Genomic DNA, 18,444 nt, shown 5'->3' on the forward strand with positions numbered 1-18,444 from the left:
AAGCAATCTGACTAGATTGCTTAGAATTTGAGCATTATCGCTCCGTGTGTACCCCCTACAGCGATAGCGATGCGCAGCCCCGCGCATCGCTATCGCTGGTGCTAGATTGGCCAATCTAGCGGGTCGCTCATTTCACCCGCTGGGTGAAATGAGCGCCCTCCCCCCGCACGCTCAGCACACATCTCTCCTGCATCGGCCCGTCTATATGGGCCTTTAGGCTTGCTGCTAAGATTCTACCAAGTGGTTTTACAATAATTCATAAACTTCTAGTAAAATGAAGAACAGAATTAATTGCACCTATAAGTGCGCTTAAAACTTAAGCCCAGTACCCACGGGCCGATTCGGGGAGAGATGTGTGCTGAGCGGTTCGCATTTCAGTTCTAATTTTTATCAAGCAAGTTAGTTAAAGCACAAACCTCAGCTTTAGTAGATAACTGCGCCAAGATTAGATTACATTTTTCCACAGAACCTGCTATCTACAATTTGTCAGTTTATCTCACTCGCCACATATATGTCACTATTATAGAGATCAGCCACTTTAAGTGTGCGTGAGCAGATATGAGTCACATTATCATAAATTCCCGTTGTGCAGTCTGATCATGCAAAACAATGTACAGTACCACAACCTATGCATATATGGATGGACATTCAGGACAGAGTAAGAGAACATACAGTGTTGCTGGTCATACATTAACCATATTTGTCATTCTGTCCTATCTGATAGTGATTGTACATATTGTGGCACACAAGTTACTATGTCGGGTCTGTGTCATTGAAACTTCCTAGTTTGTGGTACCTGAACTGTCTGTCCTGTGGCAGTTATATATTTTCCCTCTAGTTCTGTTCACGCTGCCTGACTACTTTTTTTTACCCCATGTCACTTGCTCATGAGCCCTTCATAATGCAGGTTTCTTTTCCTGTGCACCAATCACTGACATCCAGCAGAGTTATTAACTGCACAATAGTCTTTTTTAGATTGTAAGCTGGCAAGAGCAGGGACTTCTTTCCTCATGTGCCTTTCCTTTTCTTACTTACACTATCTTATACTCCATACTCCCTTTGATGGCACCTAACCCCGGGTTTTCTATACCTGTCCTATATTGTCTTGTACTGTAAGTGCTGGTTTCTTGTTTGCTCATTTGATTATGTACTGTGTAATGGGCGCTGCGGATCTCTTGTGGCGCCATATAAATAAAGGATAATAATAGTCATATGAATGCACCACTGTTCTTTCACAAGAAACCAGTGATTGTCTCACCAGTGATCCCACTAGCTAGAAAAGTAAGGTGGCTATATTTTCGTTAATATTGTTTCAGAACATAAAATGACATTATCCACTAAATCCTGTTCTGGGCCTTCAGTATGTTACAATTATGCAGAGAGCAGAAGACATCTAGTGCACGTACATGTCACCACTTCATAATGCTTGATCATTGATTAGCTGCTTGTTTTAATTGGAAATTCATCTCATCCTTGTTCAGCTGTTCGAAATGATCGCAACAAGAAGAAGAAGGAGCCTCCAAAACCTGAAGTAACGGAGAGCTATGTGCTAAGCCCGGAAACGGAAAATCTTATAGAGAAAGTGCGGAAAGCTCACCAGGAGACCTTTCCTTCACTGTGCCAGCTAGGCAAATACACTACAGTGAGTGCCACTATTTTCCTGCATTGGTAATGGCCACCAGCGCTCTTGTGGGGACTCTATGTAACACTAGTAGCAAGCAATTGCATAAATGCAGTAGAGAGAGGAAATAAAGTCTGTGTTACATGGCAACTTATTGCTTTGCCACCCCATTTCTCCATGGAATAGTTCTTTATTGCATAGGGAAGAAAACCTACTCATTAAAGCCACCTCTGTTACGTTTCTGGCTTGATAATATTTATAAAGTAAGGTGAGAACATTGAGAACACATGCACCATTGTGACTATAATGTGTGAAACGTGAGGAGTTGGACTCTTTCAGAATATACGTTTAAAATGTCTTCTCGATGTGCCAACAAGTACACAGCACAGCATAGATATACTCATAAACAGCACCCTAGACATGTAATCTTAATGTCTATCACTCTACCTAACCATGCCTTTCTATGTAATTATTTCCCACTGTCTGGTTTTCAGAATTTTAGCTCTGAGCAGCGAGTCTCACTCGACATTGATCTCTGGGACAAATTCAGTGAGCTGTCCACAAAATGCATAATCAAGACGGTGGAATTTGCCAAACAGTTGCCGGGATTTACCACTCTAACCATTGCAGATCAAATCACCCTTCTTAAAGCCGCCTGTCTCGATATCCTGGTGAGTTCTGTTTGTAACCCTTATTGTTAGTCCACAGTAATTTAGAAATAAACTTTATAAATTTTTAAGGAAAGAATGACAGACAGGTCTGATGAAACCTAATCTTTATTGTTTCTGATACCTTTTGAGCACTCTGCCCTAAATATATCACCTGTTTATATACCGAAACATGGAGGCTCATACAGAGTTGTTGGCAAATTGGTCATAAATTACTCTTATGAGAAGTGTGTGTGGAATCGGAATACATATGTAATCCCGGCAGACGGGATGTTGGCTGTCGGTATCCCGACAGCGGCATCCCTTCAGCCGGAATCCCAGCTGCGAGGCAGTGTGTCCCCTCGCGGGCTCATTGCGCTCAGCACGCATCGGACCCGGTGGTGATCTTAGCTCTCCACAGGTTATATTCCCACTCGGTAGGTGGCATGGACCCACCACCCGAGTGGGAATAAGGGGCGGCGGTCAGGATTGTAACTGCCAGCTTTTCAACGGCTGTTGGGATTCCGGCGGCGGTATCCTGAACGCCGGGATCCGAACAGCCGGTATATTAACTGCATCCTGTGGAATCAGTAACTGGAGGGTATGCTTATCCTTGTAGATGATTTGGCTCTTAGTTTAGAAATCCATAAATGTATGACCCAAAGTGGTACTATTATCATCCAGTGTATGGCCACCAGAGCAGAGACGCCTTGCCATGGCTGGTGGCTTTCCATAAGTTTGCAAATATATGTCACTGAGATCTCTGCATTTCTGTTATCATGTATGATGTAAATCTCTTTTGCTGGCATATTGCAGTGTGCTGGGGGAATTAGTTTTTTCTTGTCAAGAAATCAATATCATAAGAGTGTATTTGTACCTGAACTCTTGCAAGTGCGAGAGATACATATCCTAACAGATGTGTGTTTCTTCAGGTCAGCATGAGCGGCATTTACATTTTTACTTGGCCTGCACTAGAATGCCTATGCCCTTCCCCATCCACCTTTTCAGGCACAGACAAGCATACATTATAGAATCACTCATATGTGTCCACCCGCTTTCTGGGCATGTGTACAGCAATTTCACGCAAGATGCACTATGCGAACTGTGTAATGTAGCTTCAGCTGCCCAATAGTGTTTATAATGGTGCAAAATTAGAGAGACTCTGTGGGGGGGCATTCTATTGTTTATCGCACCTGATCTCCCGTCTAAATGACGGGAGGGGTGGGGAGGGTGATATTGAAAGTTTTTTTTGCCTTGTACCAAGACAGCCCGGGTTTGGCCGCATCACACAACTAAACCCAACCATAATGCTGGGCATGATGTGAAAAGTGCCTTTTGGCCACCCAAACGGGTAACTTTTCGCTCATTTTCGCTCACCACCTCCATGGAGCGCAAGCTGAAATGCAGGTGTAGCAACTGTTCACGCCCAAACGGAGCAATAATTAATTTGCTACATTGGGCGCCATCTAGTGGCTGCCAGCGCGATAAAGAATTCCCCCCTGTGGTACTGACAAAGCTCATGGTTGATTTTTATTATTGCTCTTCTGAATATGTTATCAATTTAAATATAACAAGCAAAAAAAAAAAAAAACATTTTTAGTAATACACCAGGAATAGGTCAGGGATTTTCAGGTGGTCATTGTTGTAAGAGGCAGTATATAGACCACGATTTGCCTTACAACTTGTAGCATTTATGGTTTAATAATAACATGATTGCTGGAGGAGGGGACTGCAAAAACAAGATGTATCAACTCTTCTCTAGGGCAAAGAGGGAGAGTTAATAGTAGCTATGCATGTTTAGTTGTTTGTTTTTGTCAGCATGAGTGCCTCTCACTGCACTTTGATCACGTTGCTCCTTTTTAGGACATATGTTGATGCTGTGACACACAAACTCAGCAGAAGCATCGGTCTTGTTCTGCTGATCAGTGCAGTGTTATGCAGGTTGTGTTTACTTATAACCGTCTTGATTCTACCTGTCCCAGGAGCTGATTTATCATCCATTCTTGTTTAGAGAGACAATGTTGGTATTGCAACACTTTGGGATGGGGGGGGTTTAAATCGTGCCAGTGAAAGGTGTGTGAACGCTGTTGTCTTTACGAGTCTGTCCTTACTTGCACCAGATAAGTGTAGTCAGGTTACATACAGGCAACATGATTGTATAGTGATGATATTTAAAATTGTTGCTCAATAGTGTATCTTAATAATATAGAGCAAATATGTATTGGTATCCATAGCAACCAAACGTATTGGCATCCATAGCAATTCAAATATGCACCTATCAGCCATAACATTAAAACCACCTGCCTAATCTTATGTAAGTCCTCCTTGGTCAGCCAAAACAGCTTTGACTCGTCAAGACAGGTATCACGAATCATGGTCTTAGCCGCTCTTACAGGGTTAAACATTCATTTGTTGCTGTATCCAAACCTCCCCACAGACTTATTCATTGATTACCTTTCACCTGGCTGCTCACCTGGTCAGCCAGACCAATGAGCTGACACCACTCCCTATATAAACGTGATTCAGGGGACAGCTCATTGCCTGAACAACTGTGTTCCTTTCTAAGGATCGTTCTAGCTCCAGTGTATCATGTGATCGTTCCAATGATTACTCGGCTCCACTGTTTACTACTGCCATTACTTGCATTCCATCTGCCGCTGTAGTGTCATCAATCAGTGCCATGCACTCAAGTGTCCAATACTGTTATACCTGGATTGTTTCTCTATTCTGAGTTCCTCATCCGGATTCCAAGAGCAGGTCTTGCATCGGACCAGTACCAGGGGTATAGCATTCTCAAGCTCTTTCCTGGTACATAAGACTCCGATTCCTGATTTGGATTCTAGTTCCATTTTGTCAGTACTATGCTGCTTTGAGTTCTAGGGGTTGCCTTGCTTCTGACGTGGGTTTCTGGCCTGACTGTTCTTTATTGATTATTAGGTGACCTTGTGGCTCCTGGTCCCATTTCAGTATCCTTGCATATCACCAGACATAGGTTCCTATGTGTCACTTGTGTGCCTAATCTCCTATAAGACCTATGAGTAGAAGTAACAACAAGCCTCCCCTGTTTCTGTACATCTCAGCTCTGAAGGTGTCCTGTGGTATCTGGCAACAAGATGTTAGCAGCAGATCTTTTCAGTCCTGTAAGTTGCGAGCAGGGGCCTCCATGGTTATGACATCCCACAGATGCTCGATTGGATTGAGATATGGTGAATTTGGATGCAAAGTCAACACCTTGAATTCTCTCAGACCATTCTTGAACAAATGTTGCAGTATGGTAGGGCACATTATTCTGCTGAAAGAGGATAATATGCCCATCAAGGAATCCATCAAGGAATACCGGTTCCACAAGGGGTTGTACTTGGTCTGCAACAATGTTTAGGTAGGTGGTACATGTCAAAATATTATCCACATGAATGCCAGGACCCAAGCTTTCCCAGCAAAACATTGCCAAGAGCATTGCACTGCCTCCGCATGCTTGACTTTTTCACATAGTTCATCCTGGTGCCATCTCTTCCCCAGGTACCAACACATCCGCCCATCCACATGATGTAAAAGAAAATGGAATTCATCCGACCAGGCCACCTTTCTTCATGGTCCAGTACTGATGCTCGCCTGCCCATTGTAGGCTCATTCGGCAGGACAGCTGTCAGCATGGGCACTCTGACCGTTCTGCGTCTAAGCAACCCCATTGCAGCTAGTTGTGATGCACTGTGTGTTCAGACACCTTTCTGTCATAGATGGTGTTAACTTTTTCAGCAATTTGTGCTACAGCAGGTCTTCTGCAGGCTAGCCTTCTGTCCCCACACGCGTCAGTGAGCATTAAGCGCCCATGACCCTGTCACTGGCTCACCAGTTGTCCTTCCTTAGGCCACTTTTGTTAGGTACTAAGCACTGTATATAGGGGACACTCAAAAGATCTGCCATTTTGTCTAGCCATCACAATTTGGCACTTCTCAAAGTCGATCAAATCCTTACCCTTGCCCATATTTCCTGCTTCCAACACATACACTTCAAGTAGGGAGTGTTCACTTGCTGCCTAATATAGCCCACTCCTTGACAAGTGTCATTGTAATGAGATAATCAATGTTATACACTTCACCTGTCAGTGGTTTTAGTGTTATGGCTGATGGGTGTAAATACTAGCGTAATCTAATAAATAATGCGGTGAGTGGATGGTGTAATGTTACATTTAGTAGAAAGTGAGACATTTACAGTTAAATATAAATGATTAGAATTTAAGAATTAGACATAGGACTTTCATCCATAAAATATAGTTGTAGTTATATGAAGGTTTAGCTGTATTTATGTGAAGATATAACTGTAGTTATGGTAGAGGTATATCTGTAGTTATAGTGGTAATTAGAGGTATAGCTGTGTTTATAGTGACTGGTAGAGGAATAGCGGTAGTAACTGAGGTATAGCTGTAGTTATGGTGGCAGGTAGAGGTAAACTGTGTTTTTGGAGAAGTGTAGCTGTAGTTATGGTGACAGATAGAGGTACACTGTGGTTGTGGAGGTACAGTATAGTAGTTATGGTGAAAGGTAGAGGTACACTGTGGGTATGTGGCGGTATAGCTGTAGTTATGGCGAAAAGTAAAGGTACACTGTGGTTATGTGGAGGTATAGCTGTAGTTACGGTGGCATGTAGAGGTACACTGTGGTTATGTGGAGGTATAGCTGTAGTTATGGTGGCCGGTAGAGGTAAACTGTGGGTATGTGGTGCTATAGCTGTAGTTATGGTACTGTGTTTTTGGAGAAGTATAGCTGTAGTTATGGTGACAGATAGAGGTACACTGTGGTTGTGGAGGTACAGTATAGTAGTTATCGTGAAAGGTAGAGGTACACTGTGGTTATGTGGCGGTATAGCTGTAGTTATGGTGAAAGGTAAAGATACACTGTGGTTATGTGGAGGCATAGCTGTATTTATGGTGGCAGGTAGAGGTAAACTGTGGGTATGTGGTGGTATAGCTGTAGTTATGGTGGCAGGTAGAGGTACACTGTGGTTATGTGGAGGTAAAGCTGTAGTTATGGTGGCAGGTAGAGGTACACTGGGTATGTGGAGGTATAGCTGTAGTTATGGTGGCAGGTAGAGGTACACTGTGGTTATGTGGAGGTAAAGCTGTAGTTATGGTGGCTGGTAGAGGTACACTGGGTATGTGGAGGTATAGCTGTAGTTATGGTGAAAAGTAAAGGTACACTGGTTATGTGGAGGTATAGCTGTAGTTATGGTGGCATGTAGATGTACACTGTGGTTATGTGGAGGTATAGCTGTAGTTATGGTGGCCGGTAGAGGTAAATTGTGGGTATGTGGTGGTATAGCTGTAGTTATGGTACTGTGTTTTTGGAGAAGTATAGCTGTAGTTATGGTGACAGATAGAGGTACACTGTGGTTGTGGAGGTACAGTATAGTAGTTATGGTGAAAGGTAGAGGTACACTGTGGGTATGTGGCGGTATAGCTGTAGTTATGGTAAAAGGTAACGGTACACTGGGGTTATGTGGAGGCATAGCTGTCTTTATGGTGGCAGGTAGAGGTAAACTGGGTATGTGGAGGTATAGCTGTAGTTCTGGTGGCATGTAGAGGTACACTGTGGTTATGTGGAGGTATAGCTGTAGTTATGGTGGCCGGTAGAGGTACACTGTGGGTATGTGGAGGTATAGCTGTAGTTATGGTGGCAGGTAGAGGTAAATTGTGGTTATGTGGAGGTATAGCTGTAGTTCTGGTGGCAGGTAGAGGTACACTGTTATGTGGAGGCATAGCTGTATTTATGGTTGGAAGGTAGAGGTACACTGGTTATGTGGAGGTACAGTATAGTAGTTATGGTGAAAGGTAGAGGTACACTGTGGTTATGTGGAGGTATAGCTGTAGTACTGGTGGCAGGTAGATATACACTGTTGTTATGTGGAGGCATAGCTGTAGTTCTGGTGGCAGGTAGAGGTAAACTATGGGTTTGTGGTGGTATAGCTGTAGTTATGGTGGCAGGTAGAGGTACACTGTGGTTATGTGGAGGTCTAGCTGTAGTTCTGGTGGCAGACCGGTAAACTGTGGGTATGTGGTGGTATAGCTGTAGTTATGGTGGCAGGTAGAGGTGCACTGTGGGTATGTGGTGGTATTGCTGTAGTTATGTTACTGTGTTTTTGAAGAAGTATAGCTGTAGTTATGGTGACAGATAGAGGTACACTGTGGTTGAGTATAGTAGTTATGGTGAAAGGTAAAGATACACTGTGGTTATGTGGAGGTATAGCTGTAGTTATGGTGGCATGTAGAGGTACACTGTTGTTATGTGGAGGTATAGCTGTAGTTATGGTGGCCGGTAGAGGTACACTGTGGGTATGTGGAGGTATAGCTGTAGTTATGGTGGCATGTAGAGGTACACTGTGGTTATGTGGAGGTATAGCTGTAGTTATGGTGGCAGGTTGAGGTATGCTGTGGGTATGTGGAGGTATAGCTGTAGTTATAGTGAAAGGTAGAGGTACACTGTGGTTATGTGGAGGTATAGCTGTAGTTATGGTGGCAGGTTGAGGTATGCTGTGGGTATGTGGAGGTATAGCTGTAGTTATAGTGAAAGGTAGAGGTACACTGTGGTTATGTGGAGGTACAGTATAGCAGTTATGGTAAAAGGTTGAGGTAAACTGTAGTTATGTGGAGGTACAGCTGTAGTTCTGGTGGCAGGTAGAAGTACACTGTGGTTATGTGGCGGTATAGCTGTAGTTCTGGTGGCAGGTAGAAGTACACTGTTATGTGGAGGCATAGCTGTAGTTATGGTGGCAGGTAGAGGTACACTGTGGTTATGTGGAGGTCTAGCTGTAGTTATGGTGGCAGGTAGAGGTACACTGTGGTTATGTGGCGGTATAGCTGTAGTTCTGGTGGCAGGTAGAAGTACACTGTTATGTGGAGGCATAGCTGTAGTTATGGTGGCAGGTAGAGGTACACTGTGGTTATGTGGAGGTCTAGCTGTAGTTATGGTGGCAGGTAGAGGTACACTGTGGTTATGTGGCGATATAGCTGTAGTAATGTTGGCAGGTAGAGGTAAACTGTAGTTATGTGGAGGTATAGCTGTAGTTATGGAGAAAGGTAGAGGTACACTGTGGTTATGTGGAGGTACAGTATAGTAGTTATGGTGAAAGGTAGAGGTACACTGTGGTTATGTGGAGGTATAGCTGTAGTTCTGGTAGCAGGTAGAGGTACACTGTTGTTATGTGGAGGTATAGCTGTAGTTCTGGTAGTAGGCAGAGGTACACTGGTTATGTGGAGGTAAAGCTGTAGTTATGGTGGCCGGTAGAGGTACACTGTGGTTATGTGGAGGTAAAGCTGTAGATATGGTGGGGGCCGGTAGAGGAACACTGTAGTTATGTGGAGGTTTAGCTGTAGCTATGGTAACAGGTAGAGAAAAAGCTGTGGTTTGGATTAAAGTGTGAGAAGCTGAGGTTCTGGCAATAAGTGAGTTAAGAGTACCTGCTATGTAGAGCAATTGAAAGAGACTATAAACGGGTTACCACTTTAAATAAATTCTGTAATTTAGTTTCCAGAAACCTACATTTGCTCTCCTATAACACACTTTTGTTTTTCCTCTTTTTCTGGTTTGTCACAGATCTTAAGAATTTGTATACGCTACACGCCTGACCAGGACACAATGACTTTCTCAGATGGGCTCACCCTTAATCGGACGCAGATGCACAATGCAGGTTTTGGGCCCCTCACAGATCTGGTCTTTGCCTTCGCCAACCAACTGCTACCGCTAGAGATGGACGATGCTGAGACTGGTCTCCTGAGCGCCATTTGTCTCATCTCTGGAGGTTGGAGGACTGTTTTATCATGATTTGTAGCAAGAATTTGAAATCATCATACTGTTGGGAATTAGCAGGATAAATCCATTTATGAAACTTTAATTTTTGGTAAACCCAAAACACTTTTATTTGATGGAAAAATGATGACTGTTGGAAGAAAAAAGGACGAATTTGTAGCTCCTATATCTAGCATTTTTATTTAGCCTTACCATGTAGCCTTGTAAACAGTCATTATATATCGACAAGTGCTGCAGTGCTACAGATGAGACCTCTGGTTTTCCGTCGCCTGAACTTAATTGACTGCGCAGTCAGTGTGCGCATAACAGGTAGATCCGCAGATAATGTCCTTGTGACATTTTCAGGTGCATTTCAGGGAAAGGAAAAACGTGTTCCGTAATTGATACATGTTCTTTAAACCAGATCTTAAGATGCATTTCAGGCTTGAAACGCTGAGATCTGATTAAAATCTGACTTGCTGTGCAGAGCTGACTGAGTTTTTCTGCCAACAGTATAAAGTGTTTGGGTGGAGATAGGTTTGTTTCCCGCTGCTCAGTCTTTCTCCCAAATAAAATCTACTTTTGGGTAGATTCTAGTTTCTTCTGCTTTGAACTGTAGTAAACAGAAATGAAAAAAAATGGCCAGAATATGCAACCACAGCTTTAAACTAGCAGAATTGTACAAAGACATAGGGCCTAATTCAGAGTTGTCGCTACAACAGCAGCTATCGCATCCTGAAGCCCATTGTGTTGTGCGCACATGTAACGGTCGCACTGCACGTGCGCACACAGTGAGATGCAAAAGCATCTCACTGGTGTGATCGCCTCTGCCTGATTGACAGGTAGAGGCGGTCGCAGGGCGGGAGGGGGCGTACCAGCAACGTTCGAATGACATTGGGGGACGCGGCCCGGACAACGCAGGCGTGTCCGGACAGTTGCTAGGGCGGATTGCTGTGCTGCGTGACGTCACACACAGCCGCTGCCACCCAAAACATGGTGGGTAGCTGCCTACCACTGCAGTTAGGCTTTCACACCTCTGCGGGGGGGAGAGGGGGAGGGCTTGACATGCGGGGCGGAGATTGTGATAGTAGATATGCTATTTTTAGCACATCTACGATCAGCTCTGAATTACCCCCATAGTTTGGATGTGTGTGTAATACCGTCACCTTCTTGCTGCAGACACAGTCCCTTTTCTGTGCCGAACCAAGGATCTCCCTCTTTACTTGTAACTAGTGACAAGAATTGGGGACATTAATGAAAATAGCTGCACAGGAAAAAGATGATGTTACCCATGGCAAACAATCAGATACAGTGTCTCATGTCTCTGGAGTGTCAGTAACTTCACTGCATTCTGGTAAACATTAATTTAAGCCACAAAATGGCTTCCTCCATTGTGTCTAATAATGACTCCACTTTAGTGTTCAGATCTCTTGTTTAATTGGGTACAACTTTAATTTGCTAATAGTTATTGGCCATGTGGAACCTTTGGGACATATAGAGAGCAGAGGTGAAAGACATCTTACATGACTGAAATTGCTCATTAGAAAGTACCTTTACACTGGTGCATTTCTTGGGCTTACTCTTCTCATCTCATTATAGTTTGATAGAATTGTTATAGTATACAAAGCATGTATTGTTTTCCATGTATGGTTTTAATTGTTTAATGTTCCTGTTCTGTTCATGTATGAGCATAGTGGTTGATTTCTTTGAGCTTTTTAAAGCAGCCATAAATATTGCAATGGATTAATATCCAGTTCAGTTTTTTATTTGGAAATGTAGGCTTTAAACGTTTTGGAAGTATTTTGCATTGAGGTTTTAAAAATAGTCAAATTTCACAAAGAGTGCATGTACAAAACCAATTTGGTTAATTTTATATTCCCTTTTCCTTCCTAATCTTCCTAACCTTACATGGTTCTTACTGTGTAACATCCTTTTCTGTCTCTGCTCTATGCAGATGTACTTATAATGAAAACCCATGGGGTTTAGCACTTAGGACAGGCCAAACTGCCCAGTGAAGTAATTAAGGGGTTTAGACATAGTTAATCTTTTTTATTTTTTATTTTGTACTGTTATCATCTCTTTTCATACACATTTTAAAATAGCAGTTTGCGCTATTGGCCCTCATTCATGCTAATGCAATGTGGATTACTGATCCGAACTGCATCCAACGACGGAGATCTTTGGCCTCTTCCCTCCCCCTAAACAGCGGCGACACACCTCCGTTTTCACCCCAAAAGGCATCAGACTGTCAATCACTAACAGACTGATGCCGCCCCTGTGTCGTGGGACCCATTTGTGCATGTGCAGATCGGGTCCTGCGCTTGCGCAAAGTATGGAACTTTGGTACTTTGCACATCAGGGTGCACCTCCACCACATCTGAATGAGGCCCATTGTCTAATGTATACCTGTTTTTTTATTTTGTTTTAAAAATATTTTTTGTAAGTATGTGAATCTTAAGCGCCACTCAGTGGTCATTCCTGGTATTGAATTTTGTAAGTTGTATACGGAAAAAAAAATGTTTCAGGTTTTTCATTATGGATATTTATTTTCTTTCCTACCCTCATACCTTAATAAATAACAAAATAAAATATATCCATCTCAGTGTAATGATACAGCATAGCTCTGCATGTGTGAAGTTAGCATATTAATACAAAGTATCTTTCATCAGATCGACAGGACTTGGAACAGCCAGATAAGGTTGACAAGCTACAGGAGCCACTTCTTGAAGCGCTGAAGATCTACGTCAGGAGAAGACGGCCCAAAAAACCACACATGTTCCCCAAAATGCTGATGAAGATCACAGATCTGCGAAGCATCAGTGCCAAGGGTGAGTGTACAGGAGATCAATATTTAGATCTGCACCTCACGAGAGGTGTTGCTCTCCCAAATGTACAGTAGTATTGTCAGTGAAGTAAGACACCTGATGTAATATCACAGTGTGCGTGACCCCAATCCTGGCCAACCTGTGGCTCTCCAGCTGTTATGAAACTTCATATCCCAGCATGCCCTGCCACAGTTTTAGTTTATCCTAATAGCAAAACTGTGTCAGTGCATGCTGGGATGTGTAGTTTTACAACAGCTGGAGAGCCACAGGTTGGCCAAGCCTAACTAATTGTTATCAGTCATACCTGAAAATCTGGTTGGCAAATAACACTTAAGAATGAAATAACAGGCCCCTAGTGCTGTGGATGTGATCCAGATACTTAATACAGTGCTGCATTGCTGAATCCTAAGGGCCTAATTCAGATCTGATCGCAGCAGCAAATTTGTTAGCTAATGGGCAAAACCATGGGGGTCATTCCGAATTGATCACTCGCTAGCTAGTTTTAGCAGCCGTGCAAACGCTATGCCGCCGCCCACTGGGAGTGTATTTTAGCTTAGCAGAAGTGTGAACACATGTGCAGCCGAGCTCTGCAAAAACAGTTTGTGCAGTTTCAGAGTAGCTCTGAACCTACTCAGCGCTTGCGATCACTTCAGCCTATTCGTGTCCGGATTTGACGTCATACACCCGCCCAGCGAACGCCCAGCCACGCCTGCATTTTTTCAAACAGGCCTGCGTTTTTTCCAACCACCAAAACGGTCAGTTGACACCAAAAAACGCCCTCTTTCTGTCAATCTTCCGGCCGTCAGAGCGACTGAAAACTTCGCTAGAACATGTGCTAAACAACAAATGCCATTGTAACCGTACATCGCGCGTGCGCATTGCAGAGCATATGCATGCGCAGAAATGCTGATTTTTAGCCTGATCGCTGTGCTGCGAACAACGGCAGCTAGCGATCTACTCGGAATGACCGCCTATGTGCACTGCAGGGGAGGCAGATAAAACATGGGCAGAGAGTTAGATTTGGGTGGGGTGTGTTCAACCTGAAATCTAAATTGCAGAGTAAAAATAAAGCAGCCAATATTTACCTTGCACAGAAACAATATAACCCACCCAAATCTAACTCTGGGGGTAACTCAGATCTGATCGCAGCAGCAAATTTGTTAGCTAATGGGCAAAACCATGTGCACTGCAGGTGGGGCAGATATAACATTTGCCCATTAGCTAACAAATTTGCTGCTGCGATCAGATCTGAATTAGGCCCTAAGTGTGTAGCCAAATGAAACGGTGACAAATATGCACGTGTGTGTCTGCACTTGTATTAACACAAAAGTAATAATATTAAATCCCAAAGGTTGTAATTCATAAAACATTTATTATATTCAAAACATCATATAAATAGAAACAATCACCTTTGATACAGTATAACAACATAATTAAGTAGCCAGTCTGTAATTTCAAATAGGTAACCTATTTTCAATTACAGACTGTCTACTTAATTATATTGTTATACTGTATTAGAGGTGATTGTTTATATTATATGATGTTTTGAATGTACAGTATTTGACTGCAGTCATGAATGCATTTTTTATGTAATCAGTGTTTTATGAATGATAGCCTCTGGGATATAATAATATGCATATAGCATAGCAGGACACCCTTGTTGCCAGCTGCTGTAGTCTACACAGGTCAGAATACAGCTGTGACGTTGTAAATTTTAACTGTTTTTAAAATACTGAATCCTTCTTTTTCAAACTAATTACTTTTAAAGTGTTACCACTGACTGGGTGTCACTTTTTTATCTTGCCAGCTTTGCAGTGATAAACTATGTAAATGAAAGTATGTAAGTCTTAGAATCATCCTTTTGGTGTACCACAAGACTTATCTGTGATTTTCCGCTTGTTACGCAGGTGCTGAACGTGTGATCACTCTGAAAATGGAAATCCCGGGGTCCATGCCTCCTCTCATCCAAGAGATGTTGGAGAACTCTGAAGGCCTGGACACATTGGGAGCAGCATCCCCTAGCCTGCTGCCTCCTACACCTGTACCCCCACGGAGCTGCAGTCCTAGTCTTTCCCCCAGCTCCACTCACAGCAGCCCTTCAACACATTCACCCTGACCCTCCACCAGGCAACAGCAGGGTATGGCAGAAAGGCACAGAGACTCCGCAGCTCATGCACAGACTTCTCTGCTACTCTCACTCCTCCTCTTCTCTCAGACCATCACTTTCTCTCCTAATTCACTTTCTCCTCTACTGGATTACCTTCACTGTACCCTACTTTACCTGTCTTCTGATTCTCTTTTTTTACCTCAACAGCGAAGCTTCACTGTGCTGTATTTTGTCTTGGAACATTGATGAGGGGGCGAGTTGGGGAGGAGATAGCTGCAAATCTCACAGTGACGTGTAGCCCTCATTTCCTTACAATTCAACCTTGTGCCTCTGGACATTTCTCTTCTCACACCCACTGGATTGAGAACAGACTCAAAAAGACTATGATTGAGCAGAATCTCGCACTGTGTTCGTGTGAACGGGGGGGGCCGGCTTAAGGGACATGCTCAGACCGGAAAGAGGTGACTATTTTCAAGCCACTTCATGGGGAGGAAATATGCTGGTTCATTAACTCCAGTCACTGCCATTTTTGCACCCCCAAAGCACTCTGCTTTTAAAATGGATATAGCTGTGTTAACAGCAATTTACAAAACGTTACATAGGATAATGTTGGTGCAGCTTGAGGTAATGTAACTGGAAATGTAAAATTACACGTTTTAGGATCTTCTATAAATTGGTGCAAAAAGGAGAAAAAAAAGTTAAATATATATATTTTTGCTAAGTGTTTCTCCCGATTTTATTCCACCCAGGAACCTTTTAAAATATTTTAAAGCTTAATTGTATGAATCTAGGATGAAGAAAAATGCTTGCTGGGATTGGTGGCTGGAAAGCAGAAATCCTAGCAGAAGGCATAAAAATCTGATAAGAATGCAACATACTTTCAAAAAGAAAAAAGAAAAAGTGTTTAATGGCAGAGTGCTTTCTGCTGGGTGATTTATGGAAGTGCAACGGCTGGTTGGTCGCTACTAGTCTATTGATCAGATAGGGAGACTGAACAGCAATTAATTGGCTATCCCTATGACATTGGTAATTTGCTGATTTACTGGGGATTAAGCCATACTCCTAGTTATGTACCAGCTGCACAGTATCACTGGTCTCCCCAATTTCTTTTAACCACTAAACCGCTGCAATCTCCTTTACCCCCCACCTCTTAGCCCACAGAACTTGCCATTTTTACACTTCTACGCACCAGCAGAAAAACAAAACAAGTTTTAATTTTAAGAGTGGGGGGTGGGGTGTTTCCCCCCCCCCCCCCCCCCCCCCAAAGTTAAAAAAAAGAAAAAAGGAAAAAAAAAAGAGATGTGAAAGTTTTTTTATGTGAAAGAAAAAGTTTTTGTTTTTTTTGTTTTGTTTTACTTTGAAGGTTTTTTCCTCGAGTTTTCTGTCTAACTTCTGCACAAACGTTTATCTTTATATTAAAACAAACTTGTTTGTTTGACTTTTTTTTGGCATTGTAGTGATTATAATTACATTCTGTTATTAAAAAGGACATATTGCACATGAACTGATAAAGAGTACACTGCAACATGCAATACAGTATTTACATATGATTGCTGAATTTCAGAATGGTGCGTTGTCTGGATTTGGATAATGTACAGTCATTTTGGTGGCTGTCAACAACATCTGTCACATGTCAAATCCACAAAACAATCTTAATGATGATCAAATTCTTGATTCACTGATTGCCTCAATGACCTGGGTTTTGGAAAGTTGGGTCCATTGTGGTTTGTTTGCTCCATTACTGACTATCTGGATCTGTCCACTTTGGCCTTCTATATGCATGGTGTAATTGCTCATAGAATTTAGTAAGGATGAAGATTGACCACAACATGTTCAGGTACCTTTTAATGACGGTACAATTTGGTTAAAATTATGACAGCATTATAATTCTCCCGTAAGAGATATATGTGCCTGCACGGCCAACTGAGCTTATGTAAGCCAGTGTTGTATACGAGGGGTGTGCAATAACTTTCCAGATGCACAAAAAGTATTATAGTTACAAAGTGAACATTACATTATTTAAAAGTATTTGCCAGAGGAGTTTCTGCAAAGTTGCATTCACTCAAACCGCTTGGAGAAGCAGCTGAACCAGTCTGAAGCAGGTATGTCTTCTACAAGCTGGATGAAGGTCTCCACTGTACCTTCTGACTCATAATGATTCCTACACATCTTGCGCTTGATTTATGGAAGATAAATGAAACCTATCTGGGGCCGTGTCAAACAGTGGGGCCCATGAAAATAGTGTGAAAATGAGTGCAAGAGTAAATTTAAGTTATTTATTAACATTATTTACATAGCGCACACATTACGCAGCACTTTAAAGAGACTAATTAAAATCTATGTTTCATACCACATACACACAACATGTATGTTTAGTCAGCATGCATTCATCATATCTACATGGATTATATGTCGACATGATAAACTGTCAACAAACCATCCTTGGTGGTCTAGTGGTGTCTCACCTTCTCCTGGCAGCTGCAGTGGCACCAGTGTCTTCTTCCAGGTCGCGGTGGTCACGTGACGTGCAGTTCCGGCTCAGGCATCTGAGGAGCAGCATTCTGGTAAGTATTACTTCCCTAATCCCTAACTCTCCCTTACTGCCTAAACCTAACCTCCACTCCCTTCCCCCGTAGAGTAACCCTAACCTCCCACTGCAGCCTATCCCTAACTTTCCCAGCAGAGCCTAACCGCTGGCAGTCAGAGAATGTTGACATTTCAAATGGCTACATTTCAGATGTTGACATTGTAAACATATCACCATTCTGAGGATGTCGACATGGTGCCTGTTGACGTGTTTAACATGTCTACATTCTAATGTTGACATTATAAATGTTGACATGGTAACTGTCAACCATGTGAATACCTGTACACACATTAGGGTTAATGTTTTGTCAGAAGCCAATTAACCTACCAGTATATTGTTGGATTGAGGGAGGACACGTTGCCTGGAGGAAACCTACATTATCAAGGGAAGAACATACAAACACCACAGGATATGGTCTTACTGGGAATCGGAATACACCATCCATGCTGCCCATCATGTTGTGGTGATGTTACATTTTATCACAGTGATAAAAACTTATCATTGGTTTAGCGATACTCGTCTACCCCAATGACACAGGCCTAGAATAGTAAGCATTGCGTTTCCACTGTATCAGGCCAGTCTTTGATTTGACTTGCCAGATTTTGTTTTTATAGTAGCAGATAGAAAACTGAAATAAAAACATTCAAGAAAAATGCTTTACAGTAAAATAAAAGCTTCACTCAATGAATTGTTGTTTTGTTGGCAGAATAGGTATCATGAGGGGATGTAATTATATTGTGGTGGTAAGAGTTCCATCATCATTCTTACATGGGGAAACCTTTGCTAGTGACAGCTATAAAACCTTACCACCACAAGGATTTTTTTTTCCAAGCAATAGTGGGCTATAGAGCAAAATTACCAGAAGATGTTTACCTA

General features: G+C 42.5%; 1 protein-coding gene across 4 annotated transcripts in view; it reads left to right on the top strand.

Annotated features, from left to right (window-relative positions):
• RARA (retinoic acid receptor alpha) overlaps positions 1-16,419 on the top strand; it is a 203,870-nt gene extending 187,451 nt beyond the window's left edge. For all 4 annotated transcript variants that reach the window (XM_063959783.1, XM_063959786.1, XM_063959785.1 and 1 more), the window contains 5 exons: positions 1,482-1,642; positions 2,116-2,292; positions 9,858-10,062; positions 12,719-12,877; positions 14,782-16,419. In XM_063959783.1, the coding sequence (XP_063815853.1) occupies positions 1,482-1,642; positions 2,116-2,292; positions 9,858-10,062; positions 12,719-12,877; positions 14,782-14,990 (911 nt within the window). In that variant the 3' untranslated portion in view covers positions 14,991-16,419. The remainder of the gene's footprint in view (positions 1-1,481; positions 1,643-2,115; positions 2,293-9,857; positions 10,063-12,718; positions 12,878-14,781) is intronic.
• Positions 16,420-18,444: the final 2,025 nt, after the last annotated feature.

This window comes from Pseudophryne corroboree, chromosome 3 (genome assembly GCF_028390025.1).
Source record: "Pseudophryne corroboree isolate aPseCor3 chromosome 3, aPseCor3.hap2, whole genome shotgun sequence".
Taxonomy (NCBI): Eukaryota; Metazoa; Chordata; class Amphibia; order Anura; family Myobatrachidae; genus Pseudophryne; species Pseudophryne corroboree.